The sequence below is a fragment of the Simochromis diagramma genome, unplaced genomic scaffold, assembly GCF_900408965.1.
Source record: "Simochromis diagramma unplaced genomic scaffold, fSimDia1.1 OVJJ01000216.1, whole genome shotgun sequence".
Classification (NCBI taxonomy): domain Eukaryota; kingdom Metazoa; phylum Chordata; class Actinopteri; order Cichliformes; family Cichlidae; genus Simochromis; species Simochromis diagramma.
The window spans coordinates 1,901,749-1,920,895 of NW_024386883.1; the positions used below are offsets into that span (position 1 = coordinate 1,901,749).

Consider the following 19,147-nt stretch of genomic DNA (forward strand, 5'->3'; position numbering starts at 1 on the left):
AGTTTTTTTTTTTGTTTTTTGGACACTCAAGACACAGCCATGCACAATTCAAAGTTCAAAAAGTCTATTGCTTCAACCACAATTAAAAATAGTTTATCCAAAACCTCATTTCCCCTTCACTCATTTGTCCTTTTCCAAAGATGGGGGAAGGCCTGCTGAGGTATGCCAGATGGATCAGCAGTTTTACAAAGCTAGACAATAATAAGAGTAGTAGTAATAATAATCATAATAATAATAAAGATAATAATTTAAAAAGTAACATTTTTTGTCTTTGTTCCATTCTCTTGATAGACATTAATAGAGGAATTTTCACACCACGTGTACAGGTTTACACATTCAGAAGATAGGAATGTACAGGAGCAACCACAGAAAAGGGGGCACGTCGGCGGTGTCTCTCGTCCCGAAATTCACCTTTGTGCTCATAGTTCAGACCTGTACATGGGGCAGAGGCCAGATGTCCCAGGGCTGGCGAAGCTTCCTAACAGGCCACCCACACCTACCACGCGCACTCACACACGCACACACACGCACAAACACTCAGCAGTGGTATTCAGGACAGACTGTGTGGGCCCGCACACAGAGTGCTGCATTCATCGGCTCTCTGTCCGGATGAAGGAGTGTCCTATAAAGCCCAAACAGGAGAGGTGGATCCAGGAGTGCAGAGACGGCGTTTGTGTGTTTGCTTTTCTCTCTTTTTTTCTCTTCTATTTCCAGGGTGCAAAACAATTATTGATACATACCACAGAGCAACCTGAATATTGTCGTTTTAAGTTACATAGTTATGAAAAAAAAAGTGGGGGTTCCCGTCGTATTTACATACATACATACATATCCTAACAATCTTAACCTATCTGAAGATGACATACAGTGTATAGTTTGTTTTACATGCATGGATTCTGTTGCTTCCTCCTGTCTCACGTCACTCCTTCATCTTCTGCGCTGGACAGTGGAGGTACAATATGACTAAGCAGCTACCCTGCACCTCAAAGTCAAGGTGGACAACACGAGTGAGGCATCTTCTAGTGCAGATTGAGGTAGCCCCCTAACACACACACTCACGCGCGCACACACACACGGGGGGGGGGATGCTACATGGGAAATGTCCAATGAAGGCAGCAAATACAGACACAAAATCTAAACTTCTGTACAGAGGAGTGAGTTTAAGCAAACCCAGTATGGAAGGAATGATGGCGATCAATGTGAACCTCGGCTAGGGTTTTCAGCGCTATAGGGCAAGGTACAATCGTAAAATGGCACTCCCTGCTTCACTCCCTTGATAACATCCCCCTCTTTTTGATCTGACGCACACCCACAAGGTGATAAAATGTAAATATCACGGAAAGAATTTGCATAACATCCAATTAAATGAGGGGGGAAAAAAGAATGAATGAGCAGCATCATAAGTACAAAAAGGAAGAAGGAAGGACGGAAAGAAGGAGGGAAGGAAGGAGGGGCAGCTGGTGGTCAGTGGCTCATTGGACACAACACATGCATTTGAAGTACTTTCCCTTTATGTCGTGTTTGTCAGTTTCAATTGGATAAATATATTTTTTGTTCACAGCATTTGTTTGTTGGGTGTATTTTGACTAAGGACACTGTGATTCTTGGGGCATCCTTGGGTGTGATTGAGTGTGGCGCTGGACCTCCAACTTACTGTAGATGACCATCTTCTAGGATGAGTAAATGACAGATCTCCATAATATAAACATCTCAAGCACACAGCTCTGGCTCTGGTATCAGTGATCATGTGTGTCTGCAACAGGAAACAGCCAAAACTTCAGGCAACCGTCGCCAACTCCAACTCTTCACCGATATGAAATGGATTAATAAAGGGTGTTTAAAGCTGGCATAGGTCATGTGAAATTATTCCTGACTTTTTCCCCTGTAGTGGCACCCCTACTACACGCATTTACAAACACACACACAGAAAATGCAAAAATATTCCACCTTGAGATGTGACAGTCTGCAGAGGAGTAGCTATGTTTTTTCCACAGAGCCGTAGTCATGCAGGCAAAGGCTGGGTCCAGAATCACGCTCTCACATCAGCCAGTCCCTGCAGGTGCAGGTGTGGCCCGATGGTGCACCATGAAGGGAAGGACTGGAGGAGGGATAATCAAGCCTAAAGCTTGCCAGGGAAGGAAATTCAGGCTCTTCAAGTTTAGTTTTTTTGTCTCTCCTCGTCGCTCTTGGAGCCTCTTCTTGAAAATGAGCACGCTTTCTTTTCAATTTACTCATGGTTTTTTTTTTCGGTTTGGGAAGCAACCGCCTCCCAAACAGGACGTACGACACAAAGAAATGTGCACAGTTTGTATACGCGCACGCAGGCCAACACACCCACACACTCACACACACTTGTGATAGACTGCTCTACATGTACAGAGTGCTGGAGGAGTAAACGGGGAGACAAGGTCTTTTCAGCAGCATGGGCCGAGACGCTGCAAGGCCAGATGTCCATCCTACATTTGAGGCCTGGGGGTCTTTTGTCCTTGTGCTGTCACTGTAAGTCACACAAACCCCTCCTTGTGCTGTCACTGTCACGTCACCCGCCCCCCATACACCCAAACACCCAAGCCCCTGGATGTGATGAAAGCACTCATCGCAGGCGGGGCTCCAGCCTCGGGTGCGGACAGAGAGCACATCCTTAGCGACTGCTGTTCTTTATGGCTTCCTTTGCAGCTACAATCAGGGGCGTCAGGCTGGATAGAGGCTTCGCCAACTTGAGGAAAGAATGCTGAAAATGCAAAAAATCATTTTTAAAAAATGTACCTATGAATCCAAAGAGTGTTGCAATATCATAAAAATACAGTTATGATTATTAAAACAAGCATAAGAGTAGATTTAATATAGTACGCTTAGAATCATATTATTCAATTCAATTCAGTTTTGTTTATATAGCGCCAAATTACAACAACAGTTGCCTCAAGGCACTTTATATTGTAAGGTAGACCCTGCAATAATACATTCAGAGGAAAAAAACCCAACAATCATATGACCCCCTATGAGCAAGCACTTCGGCGACAGTGGGAAGGAAAAACTCCCTTTTAACAGGAAGAAACCTCCAGCAGAACCAGGCTCAGGGAGGGGCAGCCATATGCTGCGACCGGTTGGGGTGAGAGAAATTATTATTATCATTATCCAATAATCATTATTCAGTTTCCAGGGTAACTAACAAAAGTTGATAACCTAGTACATGACCTGCCTATCCAAAAAGATAATTTTGTTAAAAGAACAAGATGATGAACGCCAAAATGCAACACTTTGAGCTTCCATTGTTAGTGCTCAATTTGGTTTTGTGCAGTAGTAAGAATTATGGCTCGTTTACACCACATCACTCACATAGTTGGATATATTCGTCAAAGTGCAGCAGATGGTAGCGTGTCTACATACTGTTTATTTCTCAAGTCTCTGTTTTTACCTGGAGCAACTCCTTGGCAGAACCTCTGCGGTCCACATCCATCTCCAGACAGCGGTTGAGGAAGTCTCTGAACACAGATGATAGTCTCTCTGGATTCTGCAGCTCTGGAGTCCCGTTGGTTGCGATCAGGTAGAGCGCCTGGAAAGATGATCACGGTCAAACATGCAAGGACCGCAGAAAAAAGACATACGAATATTTTACCTCCACGTAAACTGTAAGAACCATAGACGGCTACTGAGCCTCCGTGTTGTGGCTGTGCTTTGTCTCTTACCCTGAGTGGATTCTCATTCAGATAAGGTGGTTCTCCCTCCACCATCTCTATCGCCATGATTCCCAGAGACCAGATGTCCACTTTGGGGCCGTAAGCTTTCCGAGTCACCACCTCTGGTGCCATCCAGTAGGGCGTTCCCACCATCGTGCTGCGCTTGTTTTGCTCGGGAGTGATCTGAGCGCAGAAGCCGAAGTCGGCTGCAGGAAGTGAGAGAGAGGGAGACAGAGAGATGCAAGGGTGTTTTAACATTGAGTCATGCATTTCTATTCTTTTTATTTGATCCCAGCAGTCTTTCATTTAACACAACACAGTGTCTCTAAACCTGATCATACTCCTCACCAAAGCCAAAGTTTATTGAATAAAATGAATAAATGCTTACTCAGCTTCACGGATCCATCCATCCCTAAGAGGATGTTGTCACTTTTTATATCTCTATGGATAACTTGGTTGGAGTGTAGAAAGTCCAAAGCTTGCAGACACTGAAGAGAAAAAAAAAACCATTACTAACTTCACCTACGAAAGAAAGTCCGTGTTCAGGAAAAATTTAGACGGTCCTTTTCTCTAGGCTGGGTAAAATGCGTAAACTTGTCTACATGAGTCCACCTTAATATTAGGGTCATCTGGCAGTACTGCTGATCTAAACTTGGCTTCTTACCTCTCTGCAGACTGCTGCAATCTGGCCTTCGTCCATGCAGGTCTCAGTCACTACATCTGTCAGCGACCCTCCAGCCAAATACTCCATCACCACCCAAAGCTCATCTCCTACCAGGTAACTAATAAAAGAGAAAGTGAGAAACACATATTTAATATTTCTTTGGCAAATCGAGTCTCAAGCCTTGCCCAGAAAATGAGATGACAGAGCAGTCTACGACAAGAAGCAAGAGCTAAAGCACGTTACCGCTAGCTGTGGACAAAGGGACATAAAGCAAAAGAAAAAAGGAGCCGAGTGGAACAGATGCTCGAAAGCTGCATGAGCTGAGTGCCCTTGCTGAATGCTTATACGGTTTTACAACACTAGGTGTCAGTAATGTCTTAAGATGAAATGAGACCACCATTAGAAGAAGAACAGCAAGAAAGAGGAGGAGATGAGGAAGAAAAGAAGGCTGAGAGGATTTTTCAATGTCATTAAGGTAACTATAATACACACTAGGCCAAAATCACTCTACAGTCAACTGCATCAACTTTGTTCTGATCACAGATCAGCTGCTACTGGCAAAGTTATATTTATACACTGGGTAAGTTTACTTGCAAACTTAAGTAATAACAGTAAATCCATATTAAATTGTAGTGTAATGTTTGGTTATTGGAACTAGCAACATATATGTAGTAAGCAGGTGACTGCATAGAACGTGAGGCTGGAATAAGAGGAAAAAATCTCCACTACGACTCTTCAGCTCATCAAGCTTTAACTGTGTCCAATGAAGAAATTAACAACTATAATTAATTACCATAATTAACTCATTACACCTACGGTGTAGATTTAACACAGAAGCATAAATCTTTCTACTTATTTCTGTGACTCTACAGGTGAAATCAAACCTGTCAAGGTAGTTCACTATGTTGGAGTTTTTGTTTTCCCTCATCACCAAGATCTCATTGATGATCAACTCTTTCTTGGGCTGCTGCTGCAAGTTCATCTGCTTAATGGCCACCTGAGAAAACAGACAAGATATACTGGGTGTACAATAAGTTCCCTGATGGCTCGGTAAGGAAAAAGAAACAATATACAGAATGTTAATGTTGTTAAATAAACTCCTCAAAAAATGAAAGGAACATTTCAAAAACAAAAAGTCTTGCTGGATAAGGATGCCGCATCGTTTGACGGAAATGGAAATTATCAACTTAAAGACGGCTGAAATCAAAGATCCTGAAAATCAAAGTGAAACACTGATGCGGCAGGCTAATCTATTCTGCTGAATTGTCACTGCAGAAACTCAAAATGCTACTCAGCAGTTTGTGTGCCCCCCACGTGCATGTATGCATGCCTGACAACACTGGGGCATACTCCTAATGAGACGAAGGTGTCCCGGGAGATCTCCCAGATCTGGACCAAGGCATCACTGAGTCTGAGGTACAACCTGGCAGCATTGAATGGGCTGAAACATAACATCCCAGAGGTGTTCAATTAGATTTAGGTCAGGCAAATGTGGGATCATTCATCTGCTAGATATTGCCTGCATACTCTTGCTGGGTTTTGTCGTGCACCAGGAGGCAATCAGGACCCACTGCACCAGCATAGGGTCTGACAATATAGTCTGTTTCTGATTGTTTTGGTCAGAGACATTCACGCTAGCATCCTTCTGGAGGTCATTTTGTAGATCTGGCAGTGCTCATCCTGTTCCTCCTTGCTCAAAGGAGCAGATACCGGTCCAGCTGTTAGGTTGGAGACTATCTACGGCCCTGTCCAGCTCGCCTACATCCTGGAACTGCCTATGTCCAGGAATCTCCTCCATGCTCTTAAGACTGTTAATAGCACATACTGATGTGTCATCCTGGGGGATTACCCGTGCAACCTATGAAGGGTTCAGGTATCACTTCATTCTAAATGCAACACTAGTGGGAAAAAAAACGTTAGAAAAGACGAGGAGGGAAAAATGTCAGTGGCCTCCACCTGTAAAACGATTCCTGTTTTGAGGGTTGATGCTGTATTCTGATTATAAAGAGTTCCTTTACATTTTTTGAGCAGTTTACAGTCTGTTATACCTCTTGGCCGGTTGCTATATCGATGGCAGTGTACACAGTCCCAGACGCTCTGCAAAACACAAGATCAAAATTACACCAGCACTGCAAATAGTGGTGACTTTTTACATTATTCAGAGACCTTCAGGATTAAAATATGAGGTGTGACAAAGAAGCCCCGAGGGCAGACTTATATAAATCAGGTTTTACTTGCATTACATCAGACTGATCTCATGTTCAGAGTCACTATCTCATGGACCTTTGCACTGTTGCATGAGCAGATGCTAACTGTAGTGTGTTAATATGACCAAATTTCCCTTTTCCTTTTCTTTTGATATGGAGAGAAGTCTCAAATTAAGTTGTATTCTAATGATGTTATGAAATTGTGAATTAACATAGAGGGGAAAAAGTCCACACTTCATGCCAGAGATGTTTTTTTTCTTCTTCTTAATGAGCTAGATTTCCTAATTTAAACCTTAGCAATGACAAGCACACACACTTGCTTCCAATAGCTGCTCAAAGGAATGGTATGCAGCCAATCTGTCCTTATTAGGAAGCATAACTTGTAATACAAGAAAAAACCTCCACTGTGAATTGAGGCTTTGTTTTTCCCCCTCTGTCTCTTGCTGTCAGCTACACCTGTACAACTCTGAATAATGAGGCACATTTTAAGTCAGCCTGACAAAGAATAAATATACAATCATCTACTGTTTAAATAAAAGCTTCCTGATCCAATATGGAAAAGGTGAGCGCGTCAGAGCCGATAACAGCAACACCACTTTTATCTGTGCATATGTACAGGGAGAGTGACAGAAAGCCACAGTGTTAAAAAGAACAAAAGACAAGGAGAGATAAAGGGAGAGACACAAAATGGCAGAGCTAATCTGGCTCTTGGCCTTTTCGGGATAGAGTTTTCATTTCCTCTCTACTTATTTTTCTTCCAGTAATTCAGCCAAGTTCCCCTCTGCCTCTGCCCCCCTGAAGTGGTCACTACAGCTCCCCATCTCCTGCAGAGGCTGGCTGTTCCTGAAATTGCTCTATTTCAGTAACTGTGACGGCTGGTTGATGATCATGGAAAGACTTACCCTTGTCCTATTTTCTCGAAGCGTGTGTACTTCTTTTTGGGATCCCCCACACTCACAATACTCCCTGAGACAGAGAGAAAGCAGATATATAATGATTGTCCTGTACTGTGTGTGTCAGTGCACGCTGTCAGGAGACGCTTCAGCCAAACACACACAGGCACACAAAAAAGAAAAAAAAGGAAATGTTTTTATGCCCTTTCATTTCAGGCAGACCTTGCACAGAGAGCTTATGTACACTCACATCTAATACACAGAGCTTTCTGGGTATTTCAGCTAAAGTTGCATTGCAGAGATGGGAGAAATCTACTATTCCACTTTCTTTTGAATTATTCTACCAAATATAGAGGTTGTGTATTAGATGTAATATATGGAAAACAGCTACTGGAAACCAAACATTCAGCCTCTCTTTTTAAATCAGTACAGCGCACAGCTCAGGCCACACACACTGACACAAATCGACACAGATACACATCAGAGCATTAGCTAGTGCCGAACACAAATGGTCACATCCTCAGAGTTGTTATAATGAATATACAGATTTTAACCTCAAAGGAGTTTATATTTTATATTTTTGTGTTTGGCAATGACATTGAATGCGACTGATTTTGGGCAAATAGATGAGGCTGTCTTTCCTAAATTTATCCACAGAAGTGTGGAGAGGGCAGAGCGTAAGAACATGGAGCTGTAACTGTACATACTGAGTCTCTCCAGAATCTCCTCGTCCGTCATTTTGGACTTTTTCTTCTGCCGGTCGGTGTGGCGATACATTGTGTTGGGCGTGTTCTCCGGCTGGACCTGCGACTCCGGTGGAGTCAGCACCTCTTTCACGGGGGTGGGAGGCTTTGGTGGATCCATGACGGAGCGCGTATAGATCTGCAAGAGAAGCAAGATATCAAAGGAGTTGCAGAGGTATCACAGCGCAACAATTCTGCAAAGCGCACGGTGCCAACTAACAGATTTGGTGTGTTCCGGTCGAGGGGCAATGACCGGGGGCAGTTCGTCGTCGTCGTCCTCTTCGTCTTCCTCTTCTTCCTCCTCCTCTTCCTCCTCATCCTCCTCCTCTGACACAGGCGGAGCAATTGGGGGTTCTGTTGTTGATGTTTTGGCACCCTGGAGGGTAGAGTTAGAAGTCAGTGTGGATGTATGTAGATGTATGTGCCAGTGAATGAAAGTAAGAGAATGAAAAGAAAAAAGTGCAGATTCTTAAACGTATCCATTGTTTTTTCCTTTTACAGTTTTGCTTTGTTACTGCTATTTGTGAACAGTCTGTAGACCCCAAACCAGCCAAAGTGCAGGATCTGATTCTTGGCCAGTTCAGGTTCAAAATGATTCTGTGCAACATACATACATAATCAGATTACTAAAGGCCAAAAGTACGCCGAGACTAATAAAGATAGCATTCAAAACTGATTTTAAGTTAGCTTGCGATTAGCATGAAGCCAAAACAATTTTCAGTGTCACTCACATGAAAGCAGCAAAAACAAATCAGGATTAATTGTCAGAAAAAAAAAATGTTAATAGCAAAGGAAAGAATAAGTCAGGTGTGAGCTAAAGAGAGAAGAGTGAGGTGGCATCCAGTGCAGTTTATCAGAAGCATTTGGAGTTGTGGGGACTGGTAAGGTGTGCCATGAGAATGAATTTTTTAAGTAACAAACTGTTAAATATTTGACTGTAAGAGATAGCATACTGCAGCAGTGTGCAGCATGGTGGTGAGCTGCAGACATACCGTTGATGTGGAAGTTACCTTTTAACAAGTGTGATTAATAAGCCCCAGACATATTTATTATGTCTAATGCTCAGCCTTTTCCCCCTCTAATCCAAAACTCTACTTGCCTTGGATCATCTTCCTCTTATGGAATGGAAACACTTCATCTATTTCAAGTCTTGTCATGCATAAATGAAGCAGTGCAGCTTAGTTCTAGTGATTAAAGGGAAAGGGTCTGGCTGAGGGAAAAGTCTCAGTCCTTCGTTCAGACATACTGGGCCTCTGACCTGCTCCAAAGTGGGCTGGGCCAAGACTGCAGTACAGGAAAGGCTGTCTGTCTAATTGTAAGCAGTTAGCCAGCAAGGGAGCCATGCGGTAATGTCTACAATGGTGATGAAGTTACAGGCAAATTACTGGATTAAATTTTCAGGAGTATGAGCTCATACATGCAGTTTGACAGTCATCACAACCCTCTGTGGCATGCGCCACTGCTCTGCTACACGATCCAGTCAAAAAAGAATTAACAGATGCTCTTTGTGGTAGATGACAAATATATCTGGAACATCAAAAACAAAAAGATCCAATCAATCCCCCGTGAAATCTCAGTGCAGAGAGTGATGATGCCTTCATAATGAAATATTGTGTGCATTTTGCATTAGCCAGATGGCATAGTCAATAGTAGGAGGTCAAATAGTTGAATTTAGCTTCAAGGCCAATGCAGAGATAAGTCATGTGGATAGTAATATGGAGGAGTTACCTTGTCAAATAATGCGCTGCAGGTTCTAAGGCTGACAGGAGGCCCAGATGACAGCAGCCGGTTCTGAATGTGAAGGTTGAAAATGGGAGGATTTACTCAAAACAAACCCACACATGTGTAAGACTATGTGAACTTTAGGAGAGGGTGGAGGGGGCAGAGGTGGACGTCATGTCCGTGCATTATATCCCACAGCCAGCAAGAGGAAAGGACATGATAGAGATATACTACGTCACCTGAGGCCTGTCCATGGCACTGAAGTCCTGAACAATCTTTGTCTTTTTATTATTATTTTTTATGTTATATAACCATCATATTTGGACACTACAGTACGGACAATAACATTATCCTGAGCGGATGCATGTATGCGCCTAATGTCTGATTCTGTGATGAACCAACCTTTTCAACCAAAATGAGATCGCAGCTGAATGACACCCAGTCTAGTCAAGCACACGCACACACACACAAGGCAGAGTGATGTGTCAAAAAGATGTCCTTTCCACTATATTTACTTTGAGACCCGAGAGTACTGTGTTTAAGTAAACGACTAGTACTTTTCGCAGTCATGTTGCACTAGCTGGCAGTCAGGAATGTCGATGGAGTTTGTAACTGTTGTAGATACTCGAGCATAATCACTACTCGCTGCTGATAAAAATCAAAGCCTCTGGGAAACTCTTCTCTCAATTAACCATCCACAGAATGCACGTTTTGTGTGAGCGCAACCAAACTGCATGAAATATTATTCTTCTCATTTAAAAAAAAAAAAAAAAAAAAGACTCATGCACCAACCATGCTGGATTTCAAAGTATCAGACGTTACAGTAACAACATCAATACACAAGTGATGAAAACAGCCAGTGCAATGTGAGATATAACCCACGCTCCTGTTATGAATGTAGTAACACGAACAGCGGTTTAGCGACAGGTATTTGTTGACAAACTCGTAATAAAAGGAAGCTAAGGTGAAGTGGCCTTATACCATATGACTCAACGGTTGGCTAACTGGGAGAGATTCCTAAAAAGCTCCAACAAAGAAGGAAAACCCAAACATGAATCACTTAAAGCAACAATTAAGAGCCAAGAAAACTGAGGACAGGCAATGTCTCCTGAGAATGTGTCAAATTATTTTGACTGTTTCATTTCACTAATGTAATTTCTATTAACAATTAAAAAAAAGCACAAAGTAATCATTGCTGCCAAAATAATCTCTGGGGTGTATCTAATGTCTCATAAAGGAAGACTCTGGGGATAATGTTTGGCACTTTAAATTCCTCGTGAATTTCTGCCTGACCAAATCTTGGATTTGGATGCAGCACGATGTCTGTACTGCCAAAATATGCAGCTATATATGTAAGCTGAGCGAAAGTCAAGGTCAGGCAGACACCGCGGGCTCAAACTGAAGTTCAAAGAGCTCAAATGAAAATCTTAGATATAGACATTGAATAGGTTTTTATTATTATTATTATTATTATTATTATGGGTAGCAACCTCTACGTGCTAAAATATGAAACCAACATAGCAAAAGCTGCAGTTTCTCTAATCACCACTTGAGGCTGCAAAGTAAATTGCTGCACACTTCCACATTAAAATGCTCAACATTACAGCAGAAATAATTATGTTTACAACCTGGTACAAAAAAGAAGCTGGATTTTTGTTTACGCCCAAAGTTAGGAGTGCAGCTGCTTTGACTGACAGTTAGATGGAGACAAAGGCTGTTGTAGCAATGTGCAGTTAGTCATTTTATTAGAGATTACTTCACAGTAATTAGAGGCATCTGTATCTGTGCAGTGCACCCATTTAAACATGGTCGCTCCTGGCTGTAGACAGAGCTGCTTACAGCAAACAAAACATTAGTTTTCACATATTTTTCTGCATAAAGTGATGTTGAAATAAAATGAGGTACTGTAGCTGATGAGGACTTTCTTCAATAGAGGAGTTTTTGGCAACGTTCCTGTAATTCGGTTTCCTTAAGACTTAAAATTGGCACTATGACCGATAGCTGAGTCACCTCTGCATGCTGTTGAGCACTGTGACGGTCCAAGATTGAGATGCTTTAGAATAGCCTTACTGTGCTCACTCACACAATCTTTTAGATAGACTGCCACACCCATTTGCCCTTCACAGGCATACAGCTGTATCAAGCAATAGCTTTGCATGAAGAGATCCCAGCGTAGTTTGCCCGGGGCAGCAAATCCTACTAAACAGACTCGGATTCCACTTCTTCACCCAGCGTGCAGAAAGCATAGATTACTCTGGTCAAAGTCAGGAATGAGGTCAGCACAGCGGGAGTCCTTCTAGATGCAGTTGAAGCTCCGTCTATTTCAAAATCTGGTTAAGTCGATTGGAAAAATAAACAAAGCTCAGTGGTGGCTCTCGCAGCAGCCATCGTTTCTATGCGGGAGCTGCAAGAGTGTTTGTCATGTATGCAAAAATCAGGGAATTATGCCACATAGTGAGGGCAGTAAGCCTCCAGAGGGGAACACGCACACTCTGTCCATTAGAGCGAGAAGGCTGTGTGAAGAGAACGTGCCTTAAAGTAACACGGTCTATTCTAGAAAATCCCAGAAAGAGACAGCGAGGGTGAAGTGATGAAGATTTACTGGGGTGTAGGTGGAGAGGCACATTAATACTCTGAGCATCAGGACAAAGAAATAAACCACATAATATTGCAACTTACCTGTTAAATTATTACACTGTTCGATAAGTTATAAGAATTTATTTGCCTGCATCCATTAATCAGACATTTTTGAAAGCAATAAAATGTTGCAGAGATCGTGGCTCTGGCTATGGGTCAGAGATTTGATATACCATCGTAATAAGTCCAGGGATATGAAGAGAGCAACTGGCATAAACTCTGTTAGATTATGATTTCTATATAAATTATTTAGTCATAGAAAACCACAAACAGTGACCAAAGAAAGTTTACAAGAACTCACCAGAGTGTTTGCTGCTATGTACCCATGTGCTGACTTGTCTGAAATGAAAAGAAGACATTTTTTTAAAACAACATACTGAAAATCTTTTGTATTAGATGCAGATCTTTTAGCCTTTTATATTGCTAACTGACATTTTCCATGAGTATTTAGGTGAGATTACCTCCTGAAGTGAAGCTCATGTACTTCTGGTTGTTGACGGTCTCTTTGGAGTCATAAAACTTCAAGACGTCCAACACGGCCTGCGGGTTCTTCTTCTGCTCCAGCTTGGTGATGTTCGAGGTCTGTAAGAGCCGTGCCCACTGCTCTGGGATGCCCTTTACAAAGAGACAGAGGCCACAGGTTAAAGCATCTCGAGACAAAAGGATCAATCTGTGTCTGAGAGAAACACAAAATGTTTATGTAGGCCTTTCTCACATTTTTTAACGTCATGGTATATTTGATCACTAAAGCTCAGTGATCAACAATTTGAAACACATCGATTAAATAAAAAGATCCTTAATAGTCCATGTAAATAAATATTCTTTATATTGCCAGTCAACAACAAAAATTGATCAGCTTTTTATAAGAAATGAATTTTAAAAGAAAGCCGCTAGCTTTATCCTTGTATTTAATTGGTTAGTATAAAAGCATTATTGCTTTCTTTACTCGGAGCATAAAATAATCTTTTGAGACAATTTCTTCTTTTTTATCTTTAATGGGAAGTGAATATCCGTCAACAATGGCTTTCTTTCATGCCAGCTTTGTAAACTCATGCACATTTTTACTATTAAAAGCAAATCAGCTGCTGGGGGAAAAAAGGCTGGCAATGGGGGTTAAAAAAAAAGAAATCATACTTGGAGGGAGATCAAGGGAAAAATCGAGAGCGATGTACTTTATTCTCTCTGAAAACCCTGAAACAAGTAAAAGTGGCTGCTTCAAAACTCTTAAAAGAGCTCTGTGTGTCACAGGCACATAGCTTTTAAATGAACAAGGAACTATTTGTTACTGGTACTGTGCTGCACATTTGGTAGTCAAATAGTCCCGAATATGTAATCCTTAGTGTGAGGACGTTTTTATAGGGTTGTGATGATAAGACGCAAACTTCCTACAATTATTTTTTAGAATAGGACAGACTAGACTAGACTTTGCATTAGTAGTTTATTCCCAGCACTGTCAAACTAGTCTAGGTTCAATATATGTATCTCTGTTATTATGAGTGAGTGGGTGTACGAATATGTTAATATGTTGTTTTTATCGTTTACTGCATCTTTTTAATACTTTTCCCATTAACGAGAATCTCACCAAGGATGCTAACCAAATGCAAAGAGTGCAATAAAAACAACTGTTTTACACACAGGAGTCCGCATGGTCCTGTGAAAAAATAAGTACACCCTTACTGCTTCCAAAAGAACTGTTATGCAGCCAGGTGCTGCTAATAAAGTGCACTTGATGAGCTGGTTATCAGCCAGTGTGAGCACCTCTATAAAAAACACAAGTTTTAGCAGTTTGCTGGTCTGGAGCATTCAAATGTGTGTTAACACAGCCCCACAATTTGGAGGTGGCAGCAAATTCAACTCAAGGTCAGACCATACAAAAAATTAAGAGCTAGATCTTAGACTCTACAGGCCTCAGCATGTTAAATGTTAAAGTTTATGACAGTACAATCAGAAAAAGACTGAACAAGTATGGCTTGTTTGGAAAGGTTGCCAGGAGAAATCCTTTTCTCTTTAATAAGAACACGGCGGGATAGTTTAGGCTTACAAAGTACAAGACTTTGGGAACAATGTCCTTTGGACAAGGGAGACCAAAGTGGAGATGCCTGGCCATAATGCACAGCACCATATTTGCTAAAAAAAATAAACATCAAAGCATAGCAGTGTAGACGTGATGATTTGGGCTTGTTTTGTAGTCATTAATTCGACTAAAAACTTCTCTGGTATGGCAAAAAATATTCTAGAGTCAAATGTGAGGCTGTCTGACAGAAACTGGGTCATGGCTCAGGACAATGATCCCAAGCACAGCAATGAATCTACAAGAGAATGGCTGAAAAATAAAAAAATAAAAAAGGTGTCGCAATGGCCAAGTCAAAGTCTAGACTTCAACCTGAATAAAATGCTTTTGCAGAACCTTAATAGAGCTGCGTTTAATTAAATGCTCGCAAACTTCAGTAAAATGAAGGAACATAAAGGAGAGTGGGCCAAAATTCCCCCACAATGATGTGAGAGACATTCAATTACTTCACATTATTGCTATTACAGGTGGTTCCCCGAGTTATTGAATAATGTGGTGAACTTAGTTTTACCCAAGACTGTAGTTTTTACTGTTCAAAATTCACCACAGAGTAGTAAATTGTATTCATACATCTGTAAAGCTTTAAATAATTAGAATAATTACCTTTGCATTTAAAAATCTGTGCTGGAACTGCTCTACTGAATCACAAACTAGGTAATGCCAAAGACAGTCTATTGTATTTCTTGCTAGTACATTAAGTCTGCATAGATTACCTAACTGCTAATAAAAGAATGAAAAGAAGCGACGCATAAAACGAAGGAAAAAAAAAACAATTAAACTGAGAACAAAGAGCATTAAACAGTGAATATAGAGGGCGGGTAAAATTATGTTTCACGGTATTGTATATCTAGACTTGTGTAACAGCATCAAACTGAGACTGGACCTAAAATGTAATTTACCAGGAAACACTGAAGGAATCAAGTGCAGGTTTCACTTGATAGGTTCGAGTGATTGTCATTCGGGTATTACCAAACCTATGTGGAGGAAATTTAATTACTAGCTGACTCTATCAATTTAGGGAAATGTGAATTTTGAAATGTGTGCCTGTAAGTTTGCTTTCAAATGAGAGGCGAATTTTAGAAGCACATCTGTCCTCATTTATATGCCTGATCATCGGGTGAAAGCGATACTCACTGTGAATTCTCCTGTTACAGCATCAAAGCCAACATGAATGGTGTGTTCGAAGTCTGAGGGTAGGGATATCTCAGGACGTTCCTTCTCTTTCTTCTTGTTTGCTAAAGGAAATTGACAAAAATCTGCTTACAAGCTCATTTATAACATCTATTTTTTTTTCTTTACACACAGGAAACAAGTAAACCATGTGATCCAATGTGCTGCTGAGCCTGAAGGCGACATGTTGAGAAGGATACTCACTCTTGTCTCCCCCGGGGAAGATGGAGCGCAGGCGGACCTTCTTGTTTTTCTCTTCAGGAGCCATTGGAAGCGGTTTGGATGCGTGATTCACTGATGAAGAGTCTCGGGAACTACTGTTCATTCTCAAGGGGGGGGCTGGTGGTTTCTCTTCAATATCAACACTATCAGACATCTTTAGTAGCACTCACAATGCCCTGGGAAAGAGAGAAGGAGAGAGGTGTAGGAGCTCAGTGTGAAAAAGTCTATGTATAGATCAGTAAGAACTCAAACAGCAGCAGGTGATGAAAGCTACAAAAACCCTCTGCACTGATCTTAGCTTTGAATTTCACTTGCACTTAGCCCTATGCATAATACACAACAATGTTAAGTTTGCTAAACTGAGGAATACCATTTTTTATACACAAAAGCATTATTTCCATTTTTAGTACATATTAGGTGTTCTGGTTCACCAAGACCTGCTGTGTAAAAGGGAGCAGGCATCAGTAACACCAATGAGTAATGACAATGAGTAAGTCAGATACAACATGAAAAGAAGGAGCTGGTGGGTTGCAAAGCGCTTTGCTGATGCACAGCACCCGTGGACAGGCTAAAATCGTAGGTCGTGTAGGCCATCGGCTCACACCCCATCTAATATTGGCTGGCAGTGAGATCAGCTGATCTGCCAGGATTGTGGCTGCGCATGACTTCATGAAGAAGCTATGCCTGATTGATCTTTATTAAGGTCAGGAGCAAGCCATGGAGTTTAAGGGGCAGTTTTACAGTAGAAAAGCCACAGTAAAAAAAAATCCACAGTGGTATTTTATATTAATATGTTCATGCAAATGGTGTGCACTTACATTTTTCTACCTCAGTGGTACTTAAAGCACTTTACAGTGATATAGTGTTATAGTAACAGCTAAGCTGCCATGCAAGAAGTCCAACAGCCATCAGGAGTTTCAGTGTCTTGGTAAGCAAAACTTCGGTATGTGGAGTGATTGCGGGACCAAACCATCAGCCCTTCAAGTGATGGATACGGTAATAATTATTAAAACTAATTGATTAATTTCTTGAGGGTTTAAGGAGTCACAATGTTTCTTGATATTTAAAATTTCTATTTCTATATATTACAGCCATTTCTTATATTTTGTAGCTTTGTAATCTATTGTATTATTTCATTTAGTTCAGTCTGTTACTGTCCTTATTGTCTTGGAGCAACTGTAACTATATAATTTCCTTAAGGATTCTGATTATGTTTCTGATTTTCTCCCTTGTAAAAGAGATTTGATTTCAGGAGTACTTCCTGGTTAAATATAAGTAACAGTACTAGTACACTTAATTCTTCCTATGTGGACACGGCTGATATTTTGCACGGCAGATTTAAATCTAATTTAGATTTAAAGGTTGACTCAACAACCAAGAACTGATTCTCAGAGAATCTGGCAAGAGTAAATATTTCCATCACTCATGCTCTAATCTTCCATCTACCCATTGCATCTACACATCTTAGACTCCTTGAGTGCCGCACCCTGAGGCCAAGCCCATCATGTGATGTGCAGCACAGGCATCCCAGAAAGCGGGCCATCCATGTGGGCCGCCCCCTTGCTAGAGACCTACATAAGCGAACAAAGACACGCTCTCAAGCTTTTACACAGCGAGCCTTGCCTTTGACGAATCACACACGTGCCTTCGTGGTGGCCTTTACAATTGTACTTAACCATCTCCTCCTCCACTAGGCACAGTTTGATAGATCACGCTGCACTCTTCCCTAACGTCCCAAAAGAACTGGTTTGGAATAAAAGAACTTGATTAGTGGAACGATGCGACATGATAAGAAGCCACCGTTTCATCAGATTTTGACAGTTAACAGCGTTATTACACAATACCTCTGGCTATCTCCATCTGCTGCCTCAAATTCTTGTCTTGTTGTGAAAGGGATTTGTCAGTAATGTGTCATTTCATCATAAACCTGTTTGGGCAGGACACCAGAACCACAAATCAAGGCTTCTCAAAACATGCTCATTGTTTGTTTATTTAACTGTGCAGTAACTACCTCAGAAACATGTCAGATTAAGAACAAAAAAAACCCACAAAAACAACATCATCATTAACTGTTTCCCTGTTAACTGCTGATTGAATGTAAACATCCAACGGATTCAGTAAACAGATTTCATTATTCCATTTAAACATTAAACATGTTCTTCCTTTGCATAACATTACCAATATGCTTTAATGTGTAAGGAATTGAGTTTATGACTCGTAAAAAACAAACTACAAAATATGTGAAACTTTATATTACATTAAATAAAAGCTTGGAGATCAAACATGGATCTGAGATAAAAGCTGCCAACATAATCTTTATGTCGAATTAATTAGACAGCATTTGGTATTCTCCTCTGATAGTGACGTGATAGCTCGCACTGCGATCTTTTCAATTCGATTAACTATTCAACAACGACTGCCGGAAATTATTTGGCGAATATCAGCCCATGCACACTGCTGGCATTCAATAGCAGCCCAGCTCGCTGTAGATGAATGTAGAGTTGAAATGTAAAACATGAACATGAACAAGAACTGAAAACAAGAAGCGTTCCACCACTGGAAGATAGGGATAAAAATAATATTGCAGCATCTTCCTTTAACAGAGGTTACATCAGTTGAATCCTTGAGAAACCTTTAAATCACCCTTTCCCAAGAATGATCTGTTAAAAAAAAAAAAAAAAAGTGACTCACTCCTGACAGCACGGTTAACTGAAATTAGATTTTGATCAGGCTTAGCTAGAAGGCACCGACTATCTTTGAATAACCAGTCAGCTCCAGAGACATACTATGATTTTAAAACGCCACTATGTCGTTGCTATTATTTTAATACCGCATTTCAAAGATCTTATGAGATATATTGCTGGTGGGGGAGCACTATGCTGGCGCTTTCCATGCGAGACTCCAGACGACAACAAAAAACAGGTTTGCTTAGGTTGGAGTTTGGGCGTGTCACTGACAACAAAACCCAACAAAACTCTGCTATTTACAGAGGAAATTCACAATGTGGACACATTAAAGAAACAGGGCGTGTATACAGCACGGCTGTCCAGGCAATAAGGAAGACAAGGTTTGGTAACCTTTGTATGCAATCTGACACAATCAGCCAAATTTAGCTGAAGGATCACAGGGATTATTAAGCTT

The 19,147-nt window shown here is 41.1% G+C and overlaps 1 protein-coding gene and 1 long non-coding RNA gene across 4 annotated transcripts in view; one reads left to right on the forward strand and one right to left on the reverse strand.

Moving 5' to 3' along the window:
* Positions 1 to 14: 14 nt before the first annotated feature.
* Positions 15 to 19,147, reverse strand: part of LOC120734241 (serine/threonine-protein kinase PAK 3) — a 50,928-nt gene continuing 31,795 nt past the window's right edge. For 2 of the 3 annotated variants that reach the window (XM_040032930.1, XM_040032929.1), the window contains exons 2-16: positions 15,989 to 16,182; positions 15,749 to 15,849; positions 13,005 to 13,158; positions 12,845 to 12,882; positions 9,913 to 9,975; positions 8,405 to 8,560; positions 8,149 to 8,323; positions 7,451 to 7,514; positions 6,390 to 6,438; positions 5,226 to 5,338; positions 4,342 to 4,459; positions 4,066 to 4,165; positions 3,687 to 3,883; positions 3,416 to 3,553; positions 15 to 2,731 (exon numbers count right to left, since the gene is read on the reverse strand). In XM_040032930.1, coding sequence (XP_039888864.1) covers positions 2,642 to 2,731; positions 3,416 to 3,553; positions 3,687 to 3,883; positions 4,066 to 4,165; positions 4,342 to 4,459; positions 5,226 to 5,338; positions 6,390 to 6,438; positions 7,451 to 7,514; positions 8,149 to 8,323; positions 8,405 to 8,560; positions 9,913 to 9,975; positions 12,845 to 12,882; positions 13,005 to 13,158; positions 15,749 to 15,849; positions 15,989 to 16,160 — 1,728 coding nt within the window. In that variant the 5' untranslated portion in view covers positions 16,161 to 16,182 and the 3' untranslated portion in view covers positions 15 to 2,641. The remainder of the gene's footprint in view (positions 2,732 to 3,415; positions 3,554 to 3,686; positions 3,884 to 4,065; positions 4,166 to 4,341; positions 4,460 to 5,225; positions 5,339 to 6,389; positions 6,439 to 7,450; positions 7,515 to 8,148; positions 8,324 to 8,404; positions 8,561 to 9,912; positions 9,976 to 12,844; positions 12,883 to 13,004; positions 13,159 to 15,748; positions 15,850 to 15,988; positions 16,183 to 19,147) is intronic. The other variant, XM_040032931.1, reaches the window with a different exon arrangement.
* Positions 5,285 to 8,786, forward strand: LOC120734243. Its single transcript, XR_005695990.1, has 2 exons — positions 5,285 to 5,391; positions 7,310 to 8,786. It is a non-coding gene; the product is annotated as an uncharacterized LOC120734243 (long non-coding RNA).